The 25,178-nt window shown below is 44.9% G+C and overlaps 1 protein-coding gene across 3 annotated transcripts in view; it reads right to left on the bottom strand.

Moving 5' to 3' along the window:
* Positions 1-327: 327 nt before the first annotated feature.
* The window catches only part of TMCO4 (transmembrane and coiled-coil domains 4), a 36,523-nt gene continuing 11,672 nt past the window's right edge, over positions 328-25,178 (bottom strand). For all 3 annotated transcript variants that reach the window (XM_018086313.1, XM_029965214.1, XM_029965215.1), the window contains 10 exons: positions 24,095-24,227; positions 20,282-20,379; positions 19,613-19,756; positions 18,997-19,116; positions 17,539-17,703; positions 16,921-17,057; positions 15,386-15,470; positions 11,657-11,774; positions 9,418-9,535; positions 328-1,419 (listed from right to left, as the gene is read on the bottom strand). In XM_018086313.1, the coding sequence (XP_017941802.1) occupies positions 1,087-1,419; positions 9,418-9,535; positions 11,657-11,774; positions 15,386-15,470; positions 16,921-17,057; positions 17,539-17,703; positions 18,997-19,116; positions 19,613-19,756; positions 20,282-20,379; positions 24,095-24,227 (1,451 nt within the window). In that variant the 3' untranslated portion in view covers positions 328-1,086. The remainder of the gene's footprint in view (positions 1,420-9,417; positions 9,536-11,656; positions 11,775-15,385; positions 15,471-16,920; positions 17,058-17,538; positions 17,704-18,996; positions 19,117-19,612; positions 19,757-20,281; positions 20,380-24,094; positions 24,228-25,178) is intronic.

A 25,178-nucleotide genomic window follows, 5' to 3' on the forward strand; every position in this document is an offset into this window, starting at 1 on the left:
CCCCTTCTGAGTCAATGAGACCTCCCAGATCAGGGGTGGGAGGTGTTTGTACCATCACACTTGTGGCAAAGTAGAAAACCTCAGAGGTGTTCTCAGAGCAGAGGCATCCACTTGTCACGCTCCTGCCAGATGCATTTTCCTGGGCTTAGCAGAAAAACAGGACAGAAAACGAGCTTTTATGGAAGATGTGGATCAGTCCCACAAGAATTGGGAGCTCTGCTAGCAGGGGATGTAAAGCTGTGTCCTTTCCTCTGCTCTGAGACTGGGGAGAAGAGAGTGGAACCAATTCACTTTTAGGGAAGGAGGTAGAAATGAAACAGATTCATGTTTATCCTATGCCAAGTATGGGTTTTATTTTAAGCCAATTAAAAATAAAGGGGGCTTTTAAGGCTGGAGATGTGTGTGTGACTCAAAAGGAAAGTGTCAGTGGGTTGCTGGGCTTGGAGAGCCTGGAAGTTTCATAAGCCATCAGTTTTCCTGCTGCTGTCACCCAGGGTCCCAAATGTGTTTCTAACAGGAACGGGCCCTCCAACACTCATTGTCATCAACCTGGGGACAGGAAAACAGCCTTGGAGATTGGAAAGTGCCCTGGCAGCCTGAGCCTTTCTCCTCCCCAGCCAGCATAGCTGAAGTGTGGACACTGATCTGCCCGAAGTGGGGCAGGCAGAGCCCTCAACACACCTGAAATCCACAAACCAAACCAATCTCCAGTGGAAAAACGCTTTTAATTTCCTAGTGATGAGCCCCCCCCGCGATATGATTAAAATCCCCTCAGAGCCATTTGCTTTTCAGTTATAGGGACGCAGTGCTGAGGGGGAACAGCTGCTTCCTGCAAGGATTTGGATGGGGATCTGTCCCGGATTCCTGAGGAGCAGTGCAGATACAGGCAGGAACCACCCCTCTTTCGTCCGTGGGAACCGGGAGCCGCTGTTGGCAGCTGCTCTGAATGCTTTGATCTAGTGCCAAACCAGTGCCACCCTCCAGGCTCACTTGAGGGGCTGGAAACTGCAGCTCCAGCTCCGCCGGCTCTATCCCTGGGGAATCCCAGTGTCACAGCTGTTTTAGTGCTGGCTAAGCAGCTCTGCTCTAATTTACTCCTTCTTCTGCTGCCTGGTCCTTGCTGTCCCTGCTGTGATAGCAGTTCAGGCAGGGCAGAGAGGGTTCTCCCAGGAGAGAGCTGGAGGAATCCCGTCGGTGAGCACAGCTGGCTGGGAGAGCCTCACCCCCAGCCTCATCCTCCTCTTTCCTGGTGTTTTCCTCTCCCCGAGCCTTGCTGCCTGCTTCCTGCAGAGATTTCTTGGCTAGAGGGGGGAAAAGACTGCCACTGCCCTTCTCTACTGGCTGGTATTCCTTGGTTTTAATGCCCACAGCTTTTAGGATGGTGTCCATCTGCTTCATGTAGTCCAGGTGGCCGTTTACCTGCAGGGAAGAAGAATCCTGTGAGTGGGGAACCCGTGGGGACCCAGCTCAGCCAAGTCCTTCATCCCAACAGCCACCACTGCCATGAAACTTGGGTTTGGCTCTGAGGAGGAAAGAATGAGGCTGGAAAATCAAAGAATCACGGAATCATTAAGGTTGGAAAAGATATTTATGATCATCAAGTCCAGCACTGCCAGGGCCACCACTAAACTACATCCCCAAGTGCCACATCCACACGGTTTTTGAACACTTCCAGGGTTGGTGATTCCACCATTGGATAAATGCAGTTGTGTATGGAACTGCCTGAACTGGCAGCAGCCTTTGGGGCACATGCTGCTGCTGGATTATTTTTCTTCTGAGACGTTTAAAAGCCTGGGCCTGGCTGAGTTACAACCCCCAAATCCTGTGTGCCATGAGGGTAAGAGGAGCAGCTCTGCCACAGGGAGAGACAGCCAGGTAGGAGATGATTTCTCTTAGTTCAGCTCCCTGTTCTGTGCTAAATGACATTCCTCCAGGTGCCTCAGCTCCCTTGTAAAAGCCAAGATTATCTTATTTAAATTAAGATACAGTCATTAAACCTCACACAGCTACCAAGCGCGTTAAGGTTCTTGGCTGGAGGCTGCACTGATCCATCCCACACAATATAAAACCAGGAGCCCAAGAGTTATGGGTCCATAAACCAAATAAAAGTCAACAGCATGTGCAAAAACCCAGATGTTTTTATTGTAAGATGAATTCCACGATAAGATAAAGCCTTCTGAGATGAATGTTGGAATGTATCCTTCCAGTCAGGGAGCAAGAGAACAGAAAACCTCCTCCGAAGGTGACTTGTTTATACTAAAGGCCACATGGTTGGAGAGGAAGAAATTCCTTCCCCATTCCAGGTGTCCTGCACAAACCAAGCACTTGATGCACTGACAGCATCCTGAGATACTGCAGCATCTTTGGTAAATTCAATTTCCAGCAGTTTAAACCTCCCTGACCCAGCCAGAGAGCTGGCTCAGCCTCTTATTTACCCAAACCTTGCTAGTAATTAGGGAATTTCCACATCAAGGAATATGCAACACCCCGGTCCCAGGTTTCGTGCTTCCCAGCCAGGTAGATGAGTGCCCCAGAAAGGGATGATGATGGTAAGAGCTCTTCACAGAGCTCTGCAAAGACACCAGCCATGGACCCTCTGCTCAGCTCCTGCCTGGTTCCAGAGCAATCCTTCAGCTGCCCCATCTCTGGAAGTGTCCATGGCCAGGTTGGATGGGGCTTGGAGCAACCTGGGCTAGTGGAAGGCGTCCCTAACCATGGCAGGGGGTTTGAACTGGTGCCTTCCAACACAAACCGTTCTGGGATTCTGGGATTCATCGCTGTGCCAGCACCAGGGTTCCCAGCACAGCTCTCCCAAAACTAAAGCCAGTCTTTCCTCCCAAAAATCCAAACCTCCAAGGAGTTTGCATGAAGTGGCTTTGGAGGAGGAAACATTTGGCTGCACTTAGGGCTTGGAGCAAACTGAAGGATTTAATCTGCACATCAGACATACAATATGTGACTTGAATCCCTCCAGATGGCTCAACGTGCTCTGTGTGTTTGGAACTGATTAGTTAACCATGGAAGGACTGAGGAACTGGCTGTGGGCTGTGGACATTGTCCTCTGGAAAAATAGAAATCTTTTGCTGCTCAGTCAGGGTGGTTGGTGCCGAAGGAGCAAGGTGGGGATAGACAGGAAGGAGCTGGTCTTGCTGGGAGTTGGGGCTGAAGGCCTTTGGTTTATTGCATTCAGAACCTCTCCTGTCACCACCATCTGCCTGCCCTGGTCAGTGCTTGGGGATTTCTCATCCTGGTGTTACTGAGCCATTAGTCAGAGGGAACAAATTTCCTCTGCCACCTTAAGGACTAGATTTTCGTATCTCCTCAGTATCCAGCAGCTTCCACTAAAACAACAGGGAATTCCTCTTCCTTGATCACCATGATCACCGAGGGATGCAGGGTATGAGCCATTCTGAAGAGCTCATGCAGCTAAAAGAGAAGCTGAGACCTCCTGAAAATCCATCCCTTCCTGCAGCTCTGCTAAACCTCTAAATCTCTTCCAAGGAAATTCACTCCTGTCTCCAGGACAGCCCAGGAAAGGATTCCCTAAAGCTGGACCAGCACAAGCCCTGAGAAGTGTAAGAGGAGGGAGGACTCTGCTGCAGTGTGACATTGAGCACTGAGCCATCAGCAAAAGAACAGCAAACAAACTGCCTTGCCACTTGCCATCCTGGTGGGAAAATCCAGCAATTCCAGATCTCTAAAGCCTGTTTCCACCTGCTATCAAAGGATGAATTCCTCCACTGGGTAGGCTGTGCAGGAGATGGGAGGGGAACATCTACAACATAGTCAATAAAAACTTTAAAGGGAAATAAAGAGGTTGTTTGAGTATTTATCAGAACAAAGTCCAGGAGGAATTTCAGGATGAATGGAAGAGTGTGCTCAGCACCAGAGCAAATAGATTTCTGCTTGTTTTAAGGAAATGAAAGCAGTGGGGTGGGTTTATTGGTGTGTTTAGGTGACTTTTCCCTGCTCTATCTGACTTTATGGTTGCTTTGACTCATTGGAAAACATGAGCCAGCTGTCTCTGGCACTGCTGCTGCTGGGAGATCTCTGGAGGACAACTGATGGCTTTGCTCAGCGGGATCCACCAGCCAGCAGAAAGGAGCCATCAGCTCAGCATGTTTGGAAAGGTTTTCAAGTTCAAATCCACCCAAAAGTGTCAAAAAGTCACTGAGTACAATCAGCTGCGACTGTTAAATTCACAGAGAAGTGGTTTTGTTGTGTACAGAGGAGGAATCCCAGTTTCTCTCTGGTTTGAGCTAAAGGAACACAATGTGTGCTGGAGCCTGGCAAGGGGAGGGCAGAGAAAGGGCCGGGAGAAAGGAGACATTCTATATGGTCTTGGCTCTGCCATGGCCTCATGTGGGCACAGGCACAGCTCCTGCTCCATCACAACACTGACATCACTCCATATGGCAGAGACAAGACTTCACTGTTCCCTCCAGAGCCAAGTATCCTGAGGTCGTGCCCAGAGTCCTTCAATAAAAGCTCCACCACCCATCCTGAGCAGCAACACAAGGAGTACATTTGGCTCCAAATCCCTGTTTGCTCTGCAGGGCTGTGGAACTGCCCGAGCTGAGCTCAGTGTCCCTCAGCCTCTCTGCTCCCTGTGCCTTCCTCCTGCTGCCCGTCACCAACACCCTATGGATTCACAGGGAATCACTGAGGAGGCAGGCAGTGTGGTGGAGGAGGCACAGGTCACTCATACCCTTGAGAATTTCACCCCTTGGATTTGTTTTGAGCCCATCACGTACAAAGAGCAACTTTATCATGCAAGAAAAGATTCCATCAAGTTAAAACATCTCTGCAGAGTTGTTATTTCAGCAGGAGCAGTAACGACCCTGGAGGGCATCCTTCAGGGATTCCCTGTTAGCAAATACTGTCTGTTTTCACAGCAAATGGTATTTTGGGGGTGGTGAAAGAGTTCCTGGAGTGAGCTGCAGGTTCTGGAGCTCAACTGATAATCACAGTTCACCTTTCAGCAGCCCTTTCCTCCTCTGGGTGTCAGACACTGTGTGTACACACAGAATGGAATCAAACTGCAGAGCCAGCTCAGCAACTTGGGTTATTGTTTACTCTCCCTTTCCCAAAGCTACAGTGAATATGTTGTCCCGGAAGAGCGCTGGAGTCCAATCCTACCTCTGAACTGAACTGCCAGACAGTTTTGGGGAGTTACTGGTACAGAAGGGAGAAGCTCAAATGCCACTGGTGCTTTCCAAAAACTCCTCAGTTCTGGATGCTGCCTCCAAACCCACGCAGAGCATGGTCCAGATGGTGGCACAGGCTGATGGGTTGCAGGGCTCCCAAGTTGTGCCACATTATCACTCAAAATCCAGTCACCCCTGTGCCAGGGCCTCACCACCCTCACAGGGAAGAATTTCTCCACAATCTCCAATCCAACCCTGCCCTCTGGCAGTGGGAAGTCATTCCTCCTTGTCCTGTCACTCCAGGCCCTTGTACCGTCCCTCTCCAGCTCTCTTGGAGCACCTTTAGGCACTGGAAGGGCTCTAAGGTCACCCTGAAGCTTTCTCTTCTCCAAGCTGAACAACCCCAATTCTCAGCCTGGAAGAAAATGTCCTGGCTGTTTTCCACAGTTTTCCCACAGCTTATGGCAAAACTCTAATGCTGGCTGGGCAGGGGAATGTGGTTGGATCTCCCAAAAGCCAAAGGCAGAGCAGATTCCCACAGCAGGAACCAGAGAACATTCAATGAACCTTGACACAGGCTGTGGTTGAATGAAAGCCTTTGGGATTTATCAGCCACAAAGCAAAACCAAACTGCAAGTTATTAATGGCTTTGATCGCCCTTTTTTTGGAAAAGCTTTTCCAGTTTCTTCTCTGTTCTAACACAGTGACAATGCCAGAACCCTCTGCTTGTGTCCCAAAGGGAAAAATGTATTTAATATGTATTTAATCTGGGATTCTCGGAGCTCTCAAATCAAGAAGAAGCACAGAAAATGAAGCCACCGATGACTCTAGGGTTGTAGAAACCATCCCTGTGACCCCACAGACCAACAGACAAATAGACTAATTTCCATAAAGCCCTGGATTTCCCCCCAATGTGAGAGAGGCTCTCCCAGCTCCCCCAGGTTGCTGCTTGAAGTTGAGTTCTGCTCCAAGCTCCTGCTCCTCTGATCCTGTTTTTGCCTGTCACCATGGGAGGTGGCACTGCTCATTTGGAACAAGTGAAAAAAAGAGAAGGAATGAGACCTTGGCAACCTTTTGCCTTTTGAACTCCCCAGGGTTCTTAATTAATCCGTATTTTGTAATGACAATTAATTCTTTGCTGCAAGTCTTGGGAATACAGTGGGAAAAAACACAGGTTAACGTGTTTGGGGGAAAAGTCTGACTCACAGAAGTGTCAAAGCAGTTGTATTCCACAAAATTCATCTGCTTATGGTATTGATGTACCTGCCTGGCTGAGGGCCAGAATGCCTTGAATCTGTTTGTCCTCCCTCATAACAGGAATACTGGTCCCTCTCCGGAGAACTGAAAGGAGGGTGGAGCTAGGGGAGGGTAACAAGTCACAGGATGAGTGGAAACAGCCTCAAGCTATGCCAGGGGAGGTTTAGGTTGGATATTAGGAAAAATTTCTTCATGGACAGGGTGGTCAGACAATGGAACAGGCTGCCCAGGGTGGTGGTGGAGTCCCCATCCCCGGAGGGAGTTAAAAGCCATGTGGATGTGGCACTTGGAGACATGGGTTAGTGGTGGCTTTGGCAGTGCTGGCAGACTGTGATCCATCCCTGCTCTCCACTAGATTTCCAACCACCATATTCCCACTGCCCCTAAATTTGCAAGTTAATCCCTGTTTTCTGATGCCGTGAAACTGCCCAGAGAAACTAAAACACCAATTCCTAACCTGTGAGCCTGCCTGAAAATGCTCCCTGTGCTCTGCCTCAGAGCAGCTCTGCAATATTCAAACGTTAATTCAGCCTGCACTGTACAAACTCCGGATAATCCACTGTAGCTCCACCACTTCCTTGGTCTCTAACAGGTGCTGTCAAACAAACCCACTGAATAAATCAGCCCCATTGTAACCATGAGGAAGGATTTTATAACCATTTGCTGAGTGGGAGGAGTTTTTCTCTCTGTTTTTTTAACTGACAGTTGATAAAAAACGCATTAATCAAGAGAGACATGAGATAGAGGCCTTGGAGGTGAGTTCCTGGTTATACTGAGGGCTCTTAGTCCTCCACTCAGAGGATTCTGGTGCTACCACAGCAAAGAGAACCAAGCTGTTTGGATCCAGTCCAGTTTTCATCATGGATGGACTGGGAGATACCAAAAATACTGAGGCTGCCTGTGTAATACTTCCACGCTGAACACCTTTGCATCAGTTACAGTTTTTTATCACACCTTGTTCTTCTGGCAGGAGACTCACGGGGACCTCCAGCAAGGGCATCTGCAGAGATGGAGCTGGTCCCCAGAAAGAAAACTTCTCTATACATCTCTAAATATCAGCATGTATTTTTCTGTTATGCTACTGCACTGTAATTGCAGCAAAATCCATCTTTGCTTTCTTAACGTTTAAAAAAAATATTGTCCCTGGAAATTTCCTTCCCATTCTTCCTCCTTTTACTTCTAAAATGTTCAACAGAACGCACTGTATTTCTTCCTATAAAGCTCCATGGTCTGGAAAACAGATCGAGAGAATGACACCTACTTAATATACATTTCTCCCCCAAAGCTTTGCAGTGAGATGAAGGAAGTGGAGGTGTCAGCTCCTTCTGAAGGAGAGCAGCACTGGGATTGTCTGCTGGCACCAGGCAGATGCACAGCCCTAGGAGATGAGCAGAGAGCAGCTCTGTAAACATTATTCATTCAGCTGAAATGTAAATCCTGCTCCTCTAAGGGAAATGGAGAGGCTGCTGCAGGATAAAGTGTGCAGGACCCCAGGGGCTTCACAGTTCAGGAAGCAGGTCAATAGAAGGAGGGTGTTTGAAGAGAACTCAAAAAGAGGAGAGTAACACAGACTGACTGACAGGAAACGTCACCCCAGTGCCACCACTTGGCATCTTTGGCCATTTTCAAGCCAGCAACAGATGTCAGATAGAAAGTGACTAATGGCAGCTCTGGGGATGGTGAGAAACTGGATGTGGGAGTGTGTGGAAATGCTGACAACTCAGTGAGATGCAAAGATACAAGTGCTGGACCATGTTTAAAAGCCTCCACTATACCCCTTCCAAAATATGGGAAGCCCATATTTTGTTCTGTGAAGTGTCTGTTCTCTCTGTTCAGTACTAAGCCCTGTGTTTGCTGGCAAAGGCTGTGCAGAGCTCAGTTATAATGAATGAAATGAGCGGGGAGCAGTTGGGTATTTATAGGCTCAGGAGGATGGTGCTACAAAAATTCTGAAAACTCTTCAAAGTGCCTTTGGCTCCAGAGTAACACTGACAGTCCCTGCCAGCTTGTGGGGACATTTGGGAAAAGTCATGGCAGGAACAACAACCATAGAAGTATCCTGAGCTTTGTACCAAGCATCTCCCAGTTTGCAGAGAGTGAAAAATTAATTAAAACAATTAAGATAAGGAAAGACACGATGACATGCCCAAGATTTCTGTGGATATGGATGCACAAGCTGAGTTCTGCATGGTTTTCCATGGAAGAGCTCACTCATGAGACAACAATGTGATGATGAGTTTGCTTAAGGTAATTGAGTTGAATACTGCTGGATATATTGCCAGATGTTATAACAGTGGCTTATCATTAATGACACTGGATAGCTCTGAGGAAGCTGAATGCTTGCCAGATATACCCACGAGTCTCTTCCTGCTTCCTGGAGACCCACACTCCAAACAGGCTGCAGGACCTGGCAAACCAACCATTGCCATCATGGAGCTTCTGTAATTCCAAACCGGTTCCAATTCTGGTCGGTGTGGCCCTGGGGACCAAGGTACAAGGCCCATGGACACGGCCCTGAATGAACCTGAACAGTGTTGGAGGCTCCACCAAGATAAGATTGTGGGCTGCATGCAGTCACATGTTTTGAGTTCCACGTTTTCCAGCTGCCAATCCCACTTCCCCTCGATCCAGACTCACAGGGGTTGGAATGAGATGATATTTAAGGTCCCTTCCAACCCAAACCATTTTATGATCCTATGACAGAAAGGTCCTTCTTGGAGAATAATGGCATTTTCTGTATCCAGTATGAGATATGTCAGAACCAAAAACCCCCAAATATATCCAAAAGGAGAGGTAAATTCTCAGTTTTTTGCTCAATGCTGAACACTGGCTGGGCCAAAAAAATCCAGAGTGAAGTCTGAGATCAGTTTCCCCAAAGACAGGGAAGGAAGAGGGACAATTTACCTGGAGGGGCTCTTTTCAGTACCCAGCTTCCCCTAAGTAGTGAGTGTGGGGTTACAGTGTTGCAAGCAAAGCATGATGGAGAAAAAAGCAGAATATAGGAACTACTTACTACAGAGGAAAGGTCCATGTTTACCATCCTCCTGTCATCCAGGTCAACTGGCTGGAGTCCTGCGACGTTGAGCTGGACAGAGGAGGTTCTGTACACAAAGCTCAGCAGCCAATCCCCTCTAGAAGCAGAGAAGAGAGGGAATAAATCCTGTTGTCCAACATTGTCCAACCCAGGGCAATGAAGCCCTGGGTTCTTTCAAAAGCTTAGTGAGTCCAACTAATTTGGGTGAGGTTTCCCACTAGGAATTTGTAGCCCCACTGTGAAATCAGAGGGGACAGCTCTGACAGCTGGTTTTCACTTGCCCTCTCCCTACGGACTTCAAAGCCCAAGGAGACAAGTTACACTGGACTGAAACTCGACAAACTGGGCTCAAATCTGATCTTGCAGGAGTTGTATTCAGTGTAATTCATCTGACCTAAACAGAGTTACTCCTGAAGTGACAGAACAAGGTCACCCTTTGTATAAGGGAGAGACCACAGAAATCAGAATCAGTTGAGGTCTTACCAAGAACTATTTGTATAATATTTATTTCATACCTCAATCCTCACAGAAATATCCCGTCTCTGTCAGCTCCCTCCTCTAGCTGCCCCTCATGCTTCCTGAATAACCCCAAAATCAGCATCTGAGGGAAAGGTAGAGAACCTGCATAGTGGAATATTTCCTGACAGTCTCCTTACCTGCTTCTTCCTAGGTGTGAGCAACAAGCTACAATTTCTACATCACTTCTCACTCAACACCCAAGACCTCGACTTACCAAATTACCACACACAGGGTTAGACACACACATACTGTTTTATTCCTTTTTTGTGTGTGTTATAGGAAATGAATACACTGAGCTTTTTGCAGTGAAATCAATTTTTGTAGGATGCAGAGAAGAACAATGTTTGCTGGGTAAGCTCAGTTATTTGCAACAATTTCTATCATTTATGGCTTCTTGGAGGAACTCAGAGCACTCCCAGGGAGGCAGCAATTGCTTTTTCCTGATCCACATGAAGAAATACTGTAAGTGCTGTGCACATCCAACATCCCTAAAACCTCCTGAGATGCAAAAAGGACAAAGGCAATAATTTTCAGCCTAATTGTTGTTTTGATCTTGAATACTTTTAATTAATTTATTTAATTCTTCTTTGTGAGTTAACATACCCTGTTAGAAGCACAGTAATACAGTAGTTTCTCACCTCACAGGTATGTGTGTAGGCATCCATATGGATGTGTGCATGGAAAATACCCAACAGCATTTTCACCTCTCCTTGACCCGAAGGCTCATGGCTTTATAAATGGTCTTCACTTGCAGGTATATGTTCTTTGCTAATCTTCTTGCCTGGTTCTTTCTCAGTTTATTTCCCCATGCTCTTACTCTTCCCTGCTTCATTCCTTTGTTTTAATTTCCCCTTATCTGGTTGTGCTGGGAAGCAGTGTTCCTGTCTTGCAATATACAATCATTAGGTTATTAGTCAATAGTCATCAAGCTGTTGCTTGAATTTTTAATAGCTTTTTTGAGATCGCTTCAGCTGTCTGGGGCGTCTGAACCTCCCTCTTCCTACCCAACAGCTCCCACAACTCTGCACAGCAGTTAGTTGCCTGTGTGGTTTTAAAAGGCTGATATTTTTTTCAAGTCTATCTTGGTATTCTTTCACATCCTAACTAAATTTTCTACAACTATTTCAGCTATTCTTCTTTTGTAAGTAAAACACCTTATTCATGTGGACTATCCTGACCAGAAACCTACTGTAGACATAAAAACCTTCAATTTGCTTGAGCTCCTTCCCTTCCATTGTGATTTTCACGTCTTGTTCCTCATAAGCAGCCCTAAGTATATTGTGCCTTAAAGCTTTTATAGATTTTAATTCCCATTCTTTAAGCCAGTGAATTTAACAGCCTTATTTATAGTCCTTTACCTAAAGCTGAGATTTAAAGGGATTTTAGAATACATCAGATGATGCACACAAACACACTGACCCAGCTTTAGGCTGCCAGTGATAAAACACTGTCCCTGTAGGAACAGGACCTACCTGTGGAGCACCTCGGGCTTCCAGTGTCACAATCAGCCTTCAAGTGCCTCCTGAAGCCTCTTACCTGCAATTGATCTGAGGGAGAGACTTCCAGAGAGACAAGGCTCTGAATCAAAGCTCCTGAATCAACATCCTCACCAGCTCAACAATTATTCACTTAGAAAGTGTTTAAAAGGGATAAATATGTAAAACCATTCCAAGGATAATGAAGTGGGGACTGAGCACACCTGCAGTAACCATTTATGATCCTGCCCGACACCACTTTGGTGAGAGCTTTCCAGTGCTTGGCTTCTCCTTCCACTGGAGCTCCCAGTAAAATGACGTCTTCAATGATCCCCTGGGAGTCTGTTAAGTGAAAGCAGAACAGCTCAGATTTAAAAGGTAGATCAGAAAATATTTTTACATGAAGGAAGGGTGTGTTCAGATGTGAAGTCCAGAAAAATCGTCCTTTCTGTAGTTTCAATTTGAAGGACAGAAACAACGGAAAGGAGGATCATAAATAAAACTTTGCACAAATGCTAGATGTCTGAAGTTCAGCAGGAGTCAGTAAATGTGAAAAATAGAGATCCTGAGGCAGTGAAAAGGACCAGGCTGATGGCAGGAGGGAGAAGAGATGCTGTTCAAGCAGCAAACATCTGGAAAAGTTTGGAAACCTCGGGAAAGTTCTTTTTGCAGACCCACTGATCTGAGTTTGCACAGAGCTTTGAAACAGGTGACATCCCACAGAGTGATCATGTTATCATACATGAAGAATGATAAACCCTTCCCACAATCAGTCCTTAGAGCTGAGTCCATGAAAAACATGACATGCACATGTAAGAGAAAATTCCAAATTCTTAATATTGATTAGGAAGTAGCAAAAATGGAGGCATTTGCCAATACAAGTGATGATTTAGTAAACTGTTTCAATTTCCTTGTGCTGTAACCTGAATGCCCAGGGCAGGATTTGGTGAACAGCAATGTTGACTTTTAAGCATAATAAATCTTCCTCACTTATCAGAGAGCAGCAGCCAGGCAATTCCAGAAGAAATAATGATGGCATGAGAAATATTGGGCAGCTCTGCTACTTTCCTAAACTCCTGGACAATATATCAGTGCCTTTCATAAATCTTTGTGAAGAGAGATGAAGCTCCTGATGTCACAGCAGCTAAATGGAAGACTCATGGGCATAATATTCCAAATTCATACTCTGCACTTGTGGGAGGCCAGGCCCTAGAAGACCTGAGCTAAACCAAATGTTTGAGAGAGAGGCTGGACTTTTAAAACGAAAATCACTTGGTTTCCTTTCCCTGAGAGCAGTAAAGGACTGGAGCTCCCTGCAGCGCCTGCTCCTTCTGCACAGTGTAAATCCCGGTGCCTGACAGCAAAATCCAAACGAGCTCTCCTGGAATTAGTCCTTATTGCAAAGGAAATTTTGCACCGATGGAAAAGAGCAAAGAGAAATTCAATTTTGTTAGTGTAATCTGTGTGAGCAATAAAGTCCTGTTCCTGTAATCATGGGCAATCAAAAGGAAACCCAGAGCCTTCCTAACGGGAAGCTTGTTCCAAACAAGGTACTAAATTCTACGGCCACAAAGTGAGCCAACTGAATAAACAAACAGCTAATTCATCAGGATCCTGAATATTTGGGGAAGGTATTGGAAGCTTTTGTTTCTCCAGTCCTTTGTACAGCTTATTTCTTGCTCAGAACAAAAAATGTTTAGGTTTTGCTGAAAAATACTCATTTTATTTGAATATTGACAGAAGAGGACAGAAACATGGGAACAGATCACTGGCCTGCAAAGCTGCTGAGGCTCGAGATAAATGTATTTCACAGTTTGCAAATCTTTTAGATGATGAAGAACAATAAAGTCTGCATAAGCAGGGAAAAACCCCTAATTCATTAACCATTTAGCATTATAGAGAGTCACTATTTAATATGGAGCTTTATATAGAAAAATGTGCAATAAAGTCCAAAAAGGTGGGAGCAGAGCGAGAATGATGGGTCAAAATTAAATCCTGATTAAGGTGATTTTTCCAGAAAAAGTGTGGAAGGAAGAAGCTGAACCTGAGGCCTGGAGGGCTTTGCTGTGCCATAGGGATACAACTCACTGGGAAAGGGAAAGCACTTCACTGTGTTAGTCCTGACTGAAAGGAGATCAGGGCTGGAATTCAACCTGTTACAGATGCAGAGCCAGGTCAGTGTTCCAGGGCAGAGTCTGTCAGCAGCATTCCCGACACCTGACCACAGCAGGCATCACAGCCCAGCAGGATAGTGGTCACAGGAGCTGTGATCAGTACCGGATAAATCCCCAGTGTGTGACACCTCATCCCTGTCACACACGGTTGGGTTTCAAGCTTCAGGGTCTGGTGGTAACAGCCATTATCAGTTTGCATTAGTTTGCTAATTGCTAATTATTGAAATACATGGGAATCATGACAAAGAAATCAGGGCAGGGATCTTCCCACACAGTAACGCGTCTCCCATGGCTCATTTACTCCATCTTCTGCTACAATGTCATTTTTTGGAAACCTGCTGAGCTCTGGCTCCCAAAGTCACCTGTGATGAAGTATCCCAAAGGTTATTCCACTGCTTTGCAGAGAAGCATTTGAACAGAATTTGAGTTCCTGCCATGGTGTTTCACTGGCTAATCCATCATTAGTTATTTGTCCTCAGAAATGCCACTGCCATCTGGATGCAAAGCCCGCCCTGCGTGATGAGGCCGTGTGTTTGTGTGAGACATCCAAGGCCAAACCCAAATCAGTCTCAGCTGTCCCAGGTCCCAGCTCCATTCCTTCTGTGGCTTCTCTGGAATGTGTCTTGAGGAAGGCCTTGGCAATCTGTACTTAACATGCTGCTTTTCATCTCACAAACAGCTCAGCTTTCAGAATTCAATTATGGAACTGAAAAATCAGAGTAGGGTGGGAGCTGCTCTGATACATCACTATGATGCTCCGACTTCTTTGGAGTGGCAGCCAACCTTCCAACCCCTAAGGATTTCCTCCCATGGATTACTTAGCAACAGGCTATTATATTCCAGACTTAAATAAAAGCCTGAAAATATCCCAGCCTCTGGCATTCTCAGGACACAAGAAGTGTAGATCTAGGGCCAGATTAGGATCTGGGTGCTGGCTCCGGTGTCACTCCATTAGGATCATTCTGGATTTGATTAGATTTATTTTGAGAATAGAATTCCTGTATCTGAGGACTTCCATCCTAAACCAGAAGTGAAGTTCTGGTACAAAGCTGTCAGTGCTGACCTCTCCATCCTCACCTGACTCTGTTCCCACTTTTTAGACTTCACTGCACATTTTCCTTTATAAAGCTCCTTATTTACTAGTAATTATCTGTGAGGATAAATGGTTAATGAGTTAAATTGCTACATGGGGGGAAGACAGGCACACACTCACTGCTAAATCAAGCCCAAGATACAATTTCCATCAACTGATCATAATGATTTTATTCTCTTTTTCTCTAAATTAAAAATAGAATCTATTAATAAACAGAACCACAATGGGTAATAAATTGACAGATGGTTTCATACTTGACTTTGTGGAAAAATTACCATAAAAATAGCAGATGACAGAGGCATTTCAGTGACTTAAATGGAAGGGAGGACTCAGAGAATCAGATAAAGAGTTGCAGAGAGATCCCAAGAAAGGCAAAGCATCCTCTGCCGAGATCACAGCAGTATGTGGGCAGCTCCAGGCTGATCCAAATGTCCAGTTGTTGTTTATCAGGCCAGACTGACCCACTGGAGCACCTCAAATGAAGGCAGAGGATTTAATCCGCTGAACTGGGGGAAATGACAACAGAATTTGGCTCCAAAGGCATTTCAAAACCATTTTTTAAAGATTTTTGTCCTATCCTAAAAGAGCCAAGCTCTCTTCCAGAAAAACTCTTCCTCTTGGAAGAAAAACTTCTCTATCAGCAGTAAGAAAAATAAAGGAGAAAAAGGTTATAAGGTGAATTTTACCTTTCTCTTGAGCCATTTCCTGCAGGCAGAAGTAAATGACTCTTGCACCCAGACTGAAGCCAATCAGTGTGACAGGTCTCTTCCCCTGAGAAAGAAGAAAAGGAGAGAAATCCATTAAATTCTGCTCTAGATCTGGAAAGAGAGACTGGTCTTGGGGTCCCTGAGAACCTGAGACACAGAGCACCGACTTGTCCATCATCTTTGAAACATCTGAGCAATTTGGTTGGTTTCAAAGGGATTATGTCCAGTTCAATATGGAGGATTTTGCATATGTGAGTATTTTGTATGTTTTGATCTTCAGAAAATCAATTGAAAGAATCTAATGATTAGAACTTACAACAAAGCAGTTCTTTCAAGCAGAACCAAACCAGATGCTGTCACTGGTTTGAAATTTCCAAATGAAAACCTAACTCAAGGAGCAGAATTTTCCTAAAAATGTTTTAATAAACAGAAGAAGCAGCTGTAATACAAAAAATATCGACCACTTCCAGATTTCAGACTGAGTGACAGCAGCACCACGTGATGGTTATAAAAAATGATGTGAGTTTTAAGCTTTAAGCTTTTATTTTGAATAGCCTAATAAGATTTTCTGTAAGATCAAAGGGAGCCTAATCTTAACATAAATGAGAAATGGTCATTGTAGTATCCAGGGAGCAGGTGTGCAATGGACACCTTACACATCACACTAACTAGTTTTATACTCTCCAGCTCGCTGGAATGTGTTTTCACAACAGCAAATGCTTAACATGCAGTAACAAATGCCCCGGAGCAAGACAAAGGGCAAAATAAAGTTTATTGGCTTTCCTGGGATAGGATTTTTATGAGGAATCAAGTTTGTTTCTACTCTGCTGTTCCATATTGTTGTGACACACAGCTCTGGCGCCACAGCTCCTTTCCGGTTCTCCTCTACATCAGTATGGATCAGTGTGAGATGAACATACAGCCAGCAAAAACCAGTGCTAGCCTGGAAAATGATGGCAGGTTTCTGGGGAGCAGAAATGTCTTTTTTCAAGCCTTTTCAGGGTGATTTAATAGCTTCTGTCACTTCTTTCAGATACCACCCCATTCCACATCTCTGAAGCAAAGCTTACAGGGCATTGGCTGCCACACACTTTTCTCTCAGGTTGCTTTGCTGCTGCCTCTTAATGATCAATGAATATTTTTAACACTCTGTGTTCTCCTCTATTTTTCACCTATCCTTACTTCCTACTCTCCAATTTCCACCAGGGGGGTGGGCAAAGCTGTGTTGTGACTCGGTCAAGCCACTAGTCATTTACGACTTGGATCTCTTCTTCCTCATTTAGAAAAGCTTTAGGTTAAATGGAACAAATCTCAGCAGGATTTCTCTGATTCACTTAGGACTTCCTCTTTTCCCCCAATACCAGATACCTTCCTGCAGCACTCTAAATTTTTTATTAATTTTTGTCTCCCTGGAACAATACCACTTGACAGTTAACTAGTGTGACTATGAAACTTCACCTCCATGGGCCCATTCCCTTCCAACCCTTATTCCTGGATAATTTCTGGACAATTACCTGCTGTCGACTGAGCATGATATGTGCAAGGTGTTTGCCTACTTCAGCAGACCGGTGCAGACACACTCCCCAGGGGTTGTCAATGACACTGGCAACAGTCAGGAGCGAAGCTGGCCACGTCAAGGCCGTCACAATCCCTGCAACACACAGAGGTTTCTCAGAAAACATCAAAAGCAAGACAGTTCACTGAAGTTAAAAGCTGAGCCTAGGAGCTTTTCTCATTTCCAGTTCTTCTTTTCAAGAGCTGAGCTGAGAAATGCTTTGCTGGACTGAAGATAAGGAAGAATCTGATGTTCTGATACAGACGCTGTGAGTGAGTGCAACCTGCATGTTGGGGAGGCTTATGTACAGCAGTAAAGTGGTCTAATAACATACAAAAGTGAACAGTCTCACGTGAAGGAAGGTGTTTCCAGCTGTAATTTCAACAAAATGAGTCACTGATGTGGTGGCTCAGCAATCCAGGAAAGCACAGGTGTGGTACAGGAGGTTCTCAGGTCACTCCTGCAGGGTGGTGCCAACACTGCCTCCTCCAAAATATTCCTTCTTTAGTAAAGCTCCTCTAACAGGGGAACTGCACAAGAGCCACTCAAGCAGATCTGGTATGATTTAAGTTCTTACCTGACAAGACAGTGAACTTTAGCGCTTCTTGAGCCATCATGTTCACAAAACCATTCAGCAGGGAATCCAAGGCATTGCCAAGCTCCATCAAGTACTTGGATTCCCAGGCCAGGCAGTACTGCTCACTTGACTGCAACATGCTGCTCCATGGTGCTGTGAAGCTCCCTGGGAAAGGTTGCAAAGATGGAATTCATGTTTAGATCGAACTCAAGAACAACTGACTCCTGGCAAGAGGAGCCCAGCAGAGAATCAGAACAAAACCTGCAGGACATTGGAATATTCTGGCAATGTTATTAATGGCAGATCAACACTGAAGGGCAGAGCAGAACTATCATCTTACTTAGCTAAAACCCTTCCCACACTGTTCCTTCCCCAAATGATACAGGGTAGGTTGAGGCAGCTGCTGATCAAAGTGGAACAAGAGCCCCACAATGGGCTGTGAGATTTGGAAACACACAGATGGGCAGCTACTTGCAGCTCCAAAATCACAAGGTGGAAAATTCCATAAAATTCCTGTCCTCAGTCCCTCTGTTTAAAGGAGTATGTTCATAGACAGACATTGCTGCAAAGAGGAAAAAGGATGACAGTTTAGTTTTGCCCTTTAAAACATTCTAGCAGATTGCTAGTTATGGAAGAAGAATGTGTGTCATCCATAACTCCCTTTTAAGGGCAAACAGATACAAAAAGGTTCCTGGAGGTACACACTTGCCTCTCTAACAGTGCCTGGGAGCCCTCCAGCCCTGAGGATTTGGACCCCTGGCAAGCAGACAACGAGAGAAGCCAAAACACAGCACTGTTAGTGAAAATAACCTCCCTATGACAGCAAAGCTGCACCCTGACAAGTGACAGGGCAGAGACATCCTGCTGCATTAATGATACCCAGTTTAATTATGATGCTTCTCAATAAATTGGTAGCTGTTCGGTCAGGTTGCTGAACACATTGGCAGACAGGTGACATATTTTTTATGACAAGCTATACTGGAAAATAAAACACTACAGACCTTTCAAGGTCGCTGCCTGGAAGTCACCTTTGAGTGCTGTGCTTAACAGGATTTACTTGGCAAAACTTTCTTGCCAATAAACCTCGTTAGTTGCCTGATACAGAGACAAAAAACACACTATTTTCTGTTAATTGCTGGAGGATAAACATAGGGTCTCAGAGACGCTTGGTCCTAGTGCTGGAAATCTTCTCCCAGACAGACCTTTCCTAGCAAACCATGCAACAGTTATTAACAGAAACAATCCTACCACTACCAACTCCCTGCCCTCTCTCTTTCCTCTGTTTCCCTGGGATTGCAGATTGGGTTACAAAGTCTTACGGTGAAAATTGATGTGGTTTAGTTACCAGGTCATGGAAATGTGGGGTAGACATGGTGCTTTGTGGGCACAAACATAGCCTGGACTGGGACACAGTCCCATCTTTCCAGGTTCCTCTCAGTTTCCTCACCATGTTCTTACCATATTTGCCAGCACACAGCCATCCAGTAATTGCTATGGTGATATGAAGCTGCTTCCCTTCAGTAAGTGGGAGGAATTCAAACTCTTCTATGGCTCCCACACGTTTCTTCATCTTGTATCCTACACACAGCCAGGCAGAAACACACGGCTCAGAAACAGCACAGCGAGGGCACACTCTGCTAACAGCAGAAGTTCCTAAGAAATTAACTGGGTAATTTGGAGAGGGTATTTTTCCTTTCCAAAACCCCCAGCCAGTTCGTGCATTACTTCAAGCTCGGCAAGGAGCCAACATGATCCTTCTGAGCTTGTGTGATCTGAAGGAATCCAGCAGGAGGGTTTTTCTGCTGTAACAGCTGCTGGTGTCCATGGTAGCATCTTTCTAACCCAAAGTAACAAGCCTTAATTTCTTTCATTAACCACACACAGAATATTCTTTCCCTATTTGCTCACCAGGGGCCACACAGTACCTTAATCAGCACTGAAATAAAAATTTCCCAGTTAAGACAACACCTGAAATCACTTCCCTTGCTCTGCAGAGCTCAGTGAAGTCATTAACTGTGCGTTATCAGACATGATCCTGTGCCTTAGTGGCTAAGAACTATGTGGTCACTCTTACCAGTAAGACCAGCTCCTGCTGCTCCAAAAAGGGATGCCATGACAGCAATCCCAGCAGTCGATCCCAAAGCAGCTGCTCCAGCACTCCCAATGATTGTGGCAGCTCCTGCAGCAACCAGAGGGGCAGCCAGACCCCCTGTCAAACCTGAGGAGGAAACAAGGGATGTCACCAAACTACTATCCCGTACAAAACCCAGGCAGGCAGTTCCCTGTGCTAGGTGGGTGCTGCTAATGCTACTGGAAGAGCACAAACAATGGGCTTTTTGCATCCCCAATAAAGGGGCTTTGGGAGACTCTCCCCAGGCCCTGAATCTCTGCCCAAATTCTTTGACTTAAGTAAAAATGAAGAACAATTTCAAAGGCAAAAGAAGACTGTGTAGTACCCCGGGGTAAGCTGCGCCCTATTTTCTCGGGAAACACTGATCTAATCACTTTTGATTTGGGAGTTGAAGATCTAATCTTCTTATAACAGGAGAGCAAAAGAGGAGAAAACATTTTTAAGGGTGACCACCTCAGTTTAATATTTCCCCCAGCCAGTGAAGCTACACTGGAATAATTTTTCCAGCTAATTCTTTCAGTTTTATTTTCAAGTGGCTGAAAATACTTTTCTTGGATTCAGACCTGCCCTGTCCCTTGTGCTGTGTCCCCAGAACATGAAGGGCAGCCTCACCTATCACTGTTCCACCACCAACGGTTGCCAGACCAATCAGCAGGTACCTCTTCAGCTTTTTCCTTCTTTCCTTCTTTTTTCTTGAGACTTCTGTGGTTCTGTGGAGAGATTAGAAGCACAAAAACTGAGGGAAAAGCCTGATGGATAATTTTGCATCAGAATCTGCTTTTATTCTCCTCAGTGTGATTTCCCTCCTGGGAACAGTAAAAAGGAACATGCAGGTGTGGGGAGTGTGACAACACACTGAGATTTATGAGCATGGATTTAGAAATTTAAATTGAATTGATTAAATGGACCACAGGTTTAAACTGAAACAATTTAATTGCTGACAAAAGCCAACAGATGTTACTTACTTGGAAAACCCTTCCTAATAGGGCTGAAGCTTGTAAAAAAAAAGAAACAAAAAGTCAAAAGCATTTCATTAACTATACGCTGCCTACATGTCCTAAAAAACCACAGGAAAGCTGAGGAGAAACAGGAAAAAGTGTTTGAAACAAAAGGGAATAGAGGTAATTTGTGCTAACAGAGATACAATTAAACTATTTTCCAACAACAGTGTTTATATCGAGCTGCTTTCTAATTGCACATGGCAATATAATAATATAATAGGAATTAAACTCATTAGTTCATTTGTCTGTGTGTATTTAAGCTGTATTTTAATGAGCCTATAAGAAGGAGGTAAATAAACCTAAAAGCAACAAATATCACTTATTAGCCACTACTTTTGACTTCTCTCCACTGTCTTTGCTTTCTCTATTATGAGAAATGTTTCAACTTCAGAGGAAAGTGGGAGAAACAGAGGATACTGGAATAAGTTGTTTGCAGAGGAAGGTTCCTTCTAGTGGTTAATCGAGGCCTTGAAATGTGAAAATTTATCTTGCTTCCAAAATTGGATATTTTCCCTGTTAATCCCAGCCTAATTGTGGATTTTCATTATCCATATAATTGCCTAATCCTTCCTGGGACCCCGTAAGCACACTGTTATTTTGATAAAGACAATTTTACATGAGTCCCAAACAATATGTGGCTTTGTGAAACACAGCAGGAGGGGAATGGAGCTCAGTGGGTGAAATCCCTGAGTCACTGGAGTCGCTGGCAGAACTACCACGGATTTCCATGGCACGGAGACTTTGTCTCCACAGAGATCCTCAAAATAACCATTGTGTGTTACCTTCCACAGCTGCAAACGCAGTGTCTGCAGAGCACAACCTCTCCAGCAATTTCTGTATGACCATAGTGGACAAAATGTTGTTTGGCCTTCAGAGAATTGCAGAATCATTTAGTTTGGAAAAGCCCTCCCTGTTCATCGAGTCCACCCTGTGCCCCATCCCCACCTTGTCACCCAGCCCAGAGCACTGAGTGCCACATCCAGTTGTTCCTGGGATACCTCCAGAGGTGGGGACTCCTCCACCTCCCTGGGCGGCCCCTTCCAATGCCTGACCACCCTTTCCAGGAAGAAATTCCTCCTGATGTCCAACCTGAACCTCCCCTGGCACAGCTTGAGGCCATTTCCTCTCATCCTGTCAAATGCCCTACTCTGAGCCTCAGTCACCAATCTGAATGCCTGGCTTTGGATAAAACTGCTCCTGGAGTTGTTTACACGAGTGCTGCAGTTGCACTGTCCACACCTAAGCTGGCAATACCCAGCAATTTCTGTTCTACATGGGGTTCATCAGCTTTTACAGCCACTCTGCTGTGTCTCGGGCTGAAAATAATGATCGTCAGAGACCTGGAATATGTCTATCCTGGATTCAGTTATAATAATGAGCAGTTTGAGTTATGTGGGAAGAGAGACAGCGGCAGCTAAATCCTGCCTGGTGATGCAGTAAATGAAACTACTGTCAGGAGAAGTTCTACCTGTCACTGCTTCCCTTCTGGAGCTGCCAGAAATGTGTCTGACAGCTGCTTCCTAATGGCTTCTCCATCAGCATTATCACTGGATTACCAGACTGCTTTTATCCACTGTTGTAATTAACTGCCACTTCTGGTACTTCTCTATACCCTCAGTGAGCTCAGATGTGCAGCTTCTTGCCTGAACCACAAATTATGTTCTGAGAGGTTGTTTAATGGTCATCTTGCAATAAGGAAAAGTGGCAGGAGTACACGTTAACAAGCAACTGATCTGATGTTTTCCAGCTTCTTACAGAACTGCGTACAAAAGAAATTCATACCTGCAGGTCAGAATGTGTTTGGTGCAAGTTACATGGATTTAAGTGGTTGCAGCATTGTTCTGTAGAGGGTTGTATATTTAATCTTGCAAGTTCCAGGCCTCAATCCAACACATCCACAGCACAAAGGCAGGAGCAAACTCTCCCATAAACAAATACCAGTAAAAACCCCTATGCAGGGGCTGCCAAACCCCTATTTGGTTGTTTCTGTTCCAGTGGATGGTCAAAACTGAAGCATCCCAAGCGCAGATTGGTATTCCCAGCCCCAAATATCTGTGAGGTCATGGTGGTGACTGGTTTCTATTCTGCTTCCTTTCCCCATTGACTTCTGATTTTAAACAAAACAAAGGGTCATCTATTCCCCACAAATCTTCAGCCCTGGTTTAGCACTGCAGTAACGAATGTGTTCACACCACAGTCCTGGACTCCTCTTACTATAAAGATTTTTCTTTTTCCTCTCATCTAATATTTACTTCCATGGCTGTGATTTGGGCAAAGAACAAGATTGAAATCCATGGCTTTCTCCACAGCAGAGACACAGGAACCCCACTGGGCTGGTGGCAGAGTTTGAAAGCCACACTGTTCATATGGAACATAATTCTCTCCCCATTATGAGACACAGCTTAAAGGCCCAGGACTGAGTCTATTTTCACAAGCCACAGCAAAACAGCCCCCACTAATATCCTAACCTTTGCTCCTGCATGCCAAGTACTTAGCAGTCCATGATCCTTGAGATTATTTTGACTTTTCCTTTTTACACTGTGCTATAAAGTTAAGCTTTATTTAAATACAGCTATACATAAAAGATACCCATCACATGCTGGACCCTACGGTAACATCTGAGGTGGACCATGTCACGGGTGTCGATTAAAGCCTTCATTAGCACTCAGGTTAACCTCATAACCCTTTTGCTGACTTGACTTGACAGATAGGAATATTTCCCTGGAAAGTCCACTATGGACATTTTTACTGCCTTAGATATTGCTAAACTGTCACACAATTCCTGCCTGATAAGCAGAATATAAAGATGCTACATTTCTTACATATATCAACTTTTCATCTGTGTCATATCTAAGAAGCGGTGATTAAGAGAATTAATCTTATATCAATAACACAGAATTAGGATTTGGGTCCGTACATATCTGAAGATACAGACTGTTGTCCTCAGAAATCTCCCTTCAGTAGGAGTTATCCAGTTGTGTCTTAAACGGGCACAGAAATGGACAGATCCACAGCAAATGAGCAGCTGAGGATCTAATCCTGATATTTATAGGAACTTCATTCTGCAAGGGGCAGTCCTCTCTGCAGGATATTGGGCAAGAGATAAGAGACACAAGATCTTTGTGATGGATTTAAGCAAAATCTACCATGTCTGAAAGGCAACTGGAACAAGGAAAGGAGTCAGTTCAGTATGGAGCAGCTTTTACCACCTCGCAAGGCTGGATCTCAGCTGATTTTAAGAATGGTGAGCTTTCCTGCTTCTCAGTGCTGTGAGGGGGCTGTAACCCTAATCAAGCCATAAATGATTACAGTAAGAGCCATAGGGGGAATAATCAGACGCTGGACTTAGGCACAAGTAATTACTGCTAAGCTTTCGAGCACTGGCAGCATTTTTTGATCCCACAGTCAACCCAAATGTTCTTACTCTGACTCTTCCTCTTTTTGTTCCTTCAGGCTCTCAAGCAGAGATTCCTCCAGGACTTCCAGCTCCTCCAAGGGGATTCTCAGCAGCAGGCTGATGTGGCATATCAATACCCTGGCTCGAGCATCGTAGTACCCTTGAACAGAGGGAAGCCCAGGAAATCAGTCAGTCTGATCACACCAGATTAAACAGTGAGCAGAGCACTCAGCTGGGCTGGAGGAACATGTCACAGACAAGCTTGGCTTTTTCTCCCAGGTGCTTTTCTTTTTCCATGTATTGAAACGTGAGAAGAGAGCAATAAATGGAAAATCCTTCTTCCCTGAGAATAGAGGCACCACATCAGGTAATGCCTCTATGGCAGGAAAAGGATCTCAAATCCTTCTGTCTCCATCCTCTATGACAGAGGCCTTTTGGCTCTGGGAAAGGTGCATCTTCTCAACAGAGAAATGCTGCAGCACAACCAGTGCTAACTGGAAATATCAAACATATCCATATAGGTAACTGGACACAGCACACCCTGACTGCACCAATGCAAGAGGTAGCATTTTGTAAAAATGCACCTCCATGTAAAAGCTTTATATTCAATTCATCTTGTTGACAACTTACTCTGGAGTGTAAAACTACACACTAGCTCCCCCAGCAGCACTACTGACAATTGCTTGCTTTTTTACTCCCTGTTGCAAATGGAGGAGTGGACACTGAACTCAGACAACACCAGAGAGCAGAACTTATTACTTCTGGGCTTGTAGGCAGGTGTTCTTCAAGAAAAGACATGTTAAATGTAATAGATTTTATATTATTTGTGCCAATTCTTACTATTTTAATGTGCTTCTCTCAGCAGCACCTGCTGCTTCCTGATGTTTGGGTTTTGTAAAGGGTTCTTGGTGCACTCTGGGATGAAAAACACAAGACCCAACTACAAAGGATCTTTGTGATACCCACTGCACGTAGATCAAATATGGCATTGGGCAATCTATTAAGTTTGTTTATTTATTATCATCATTACCAAGATACCAAACTCATTCAGTAGCCTTTAATGACACCACTCGTTAGATTTATGCTTAGTTGAGAAATAAGGATTGGATTT

This window comes from Manacus vitellinus, unplaced genomic scaffold (assembly GCF_001715985.3).
Source record: "Manacus vitellinus isolate BGI_N305 unplaced genomic scaffold, ASM171598v3 scaffold_92_pilon, whole genome shotgun sequence".
Lineage (NCBI taxonomy): Eukaryota > Metazoa > Chordata > Aves > Passeriformes > Pipridae > Manacus > Manacus vitellinus.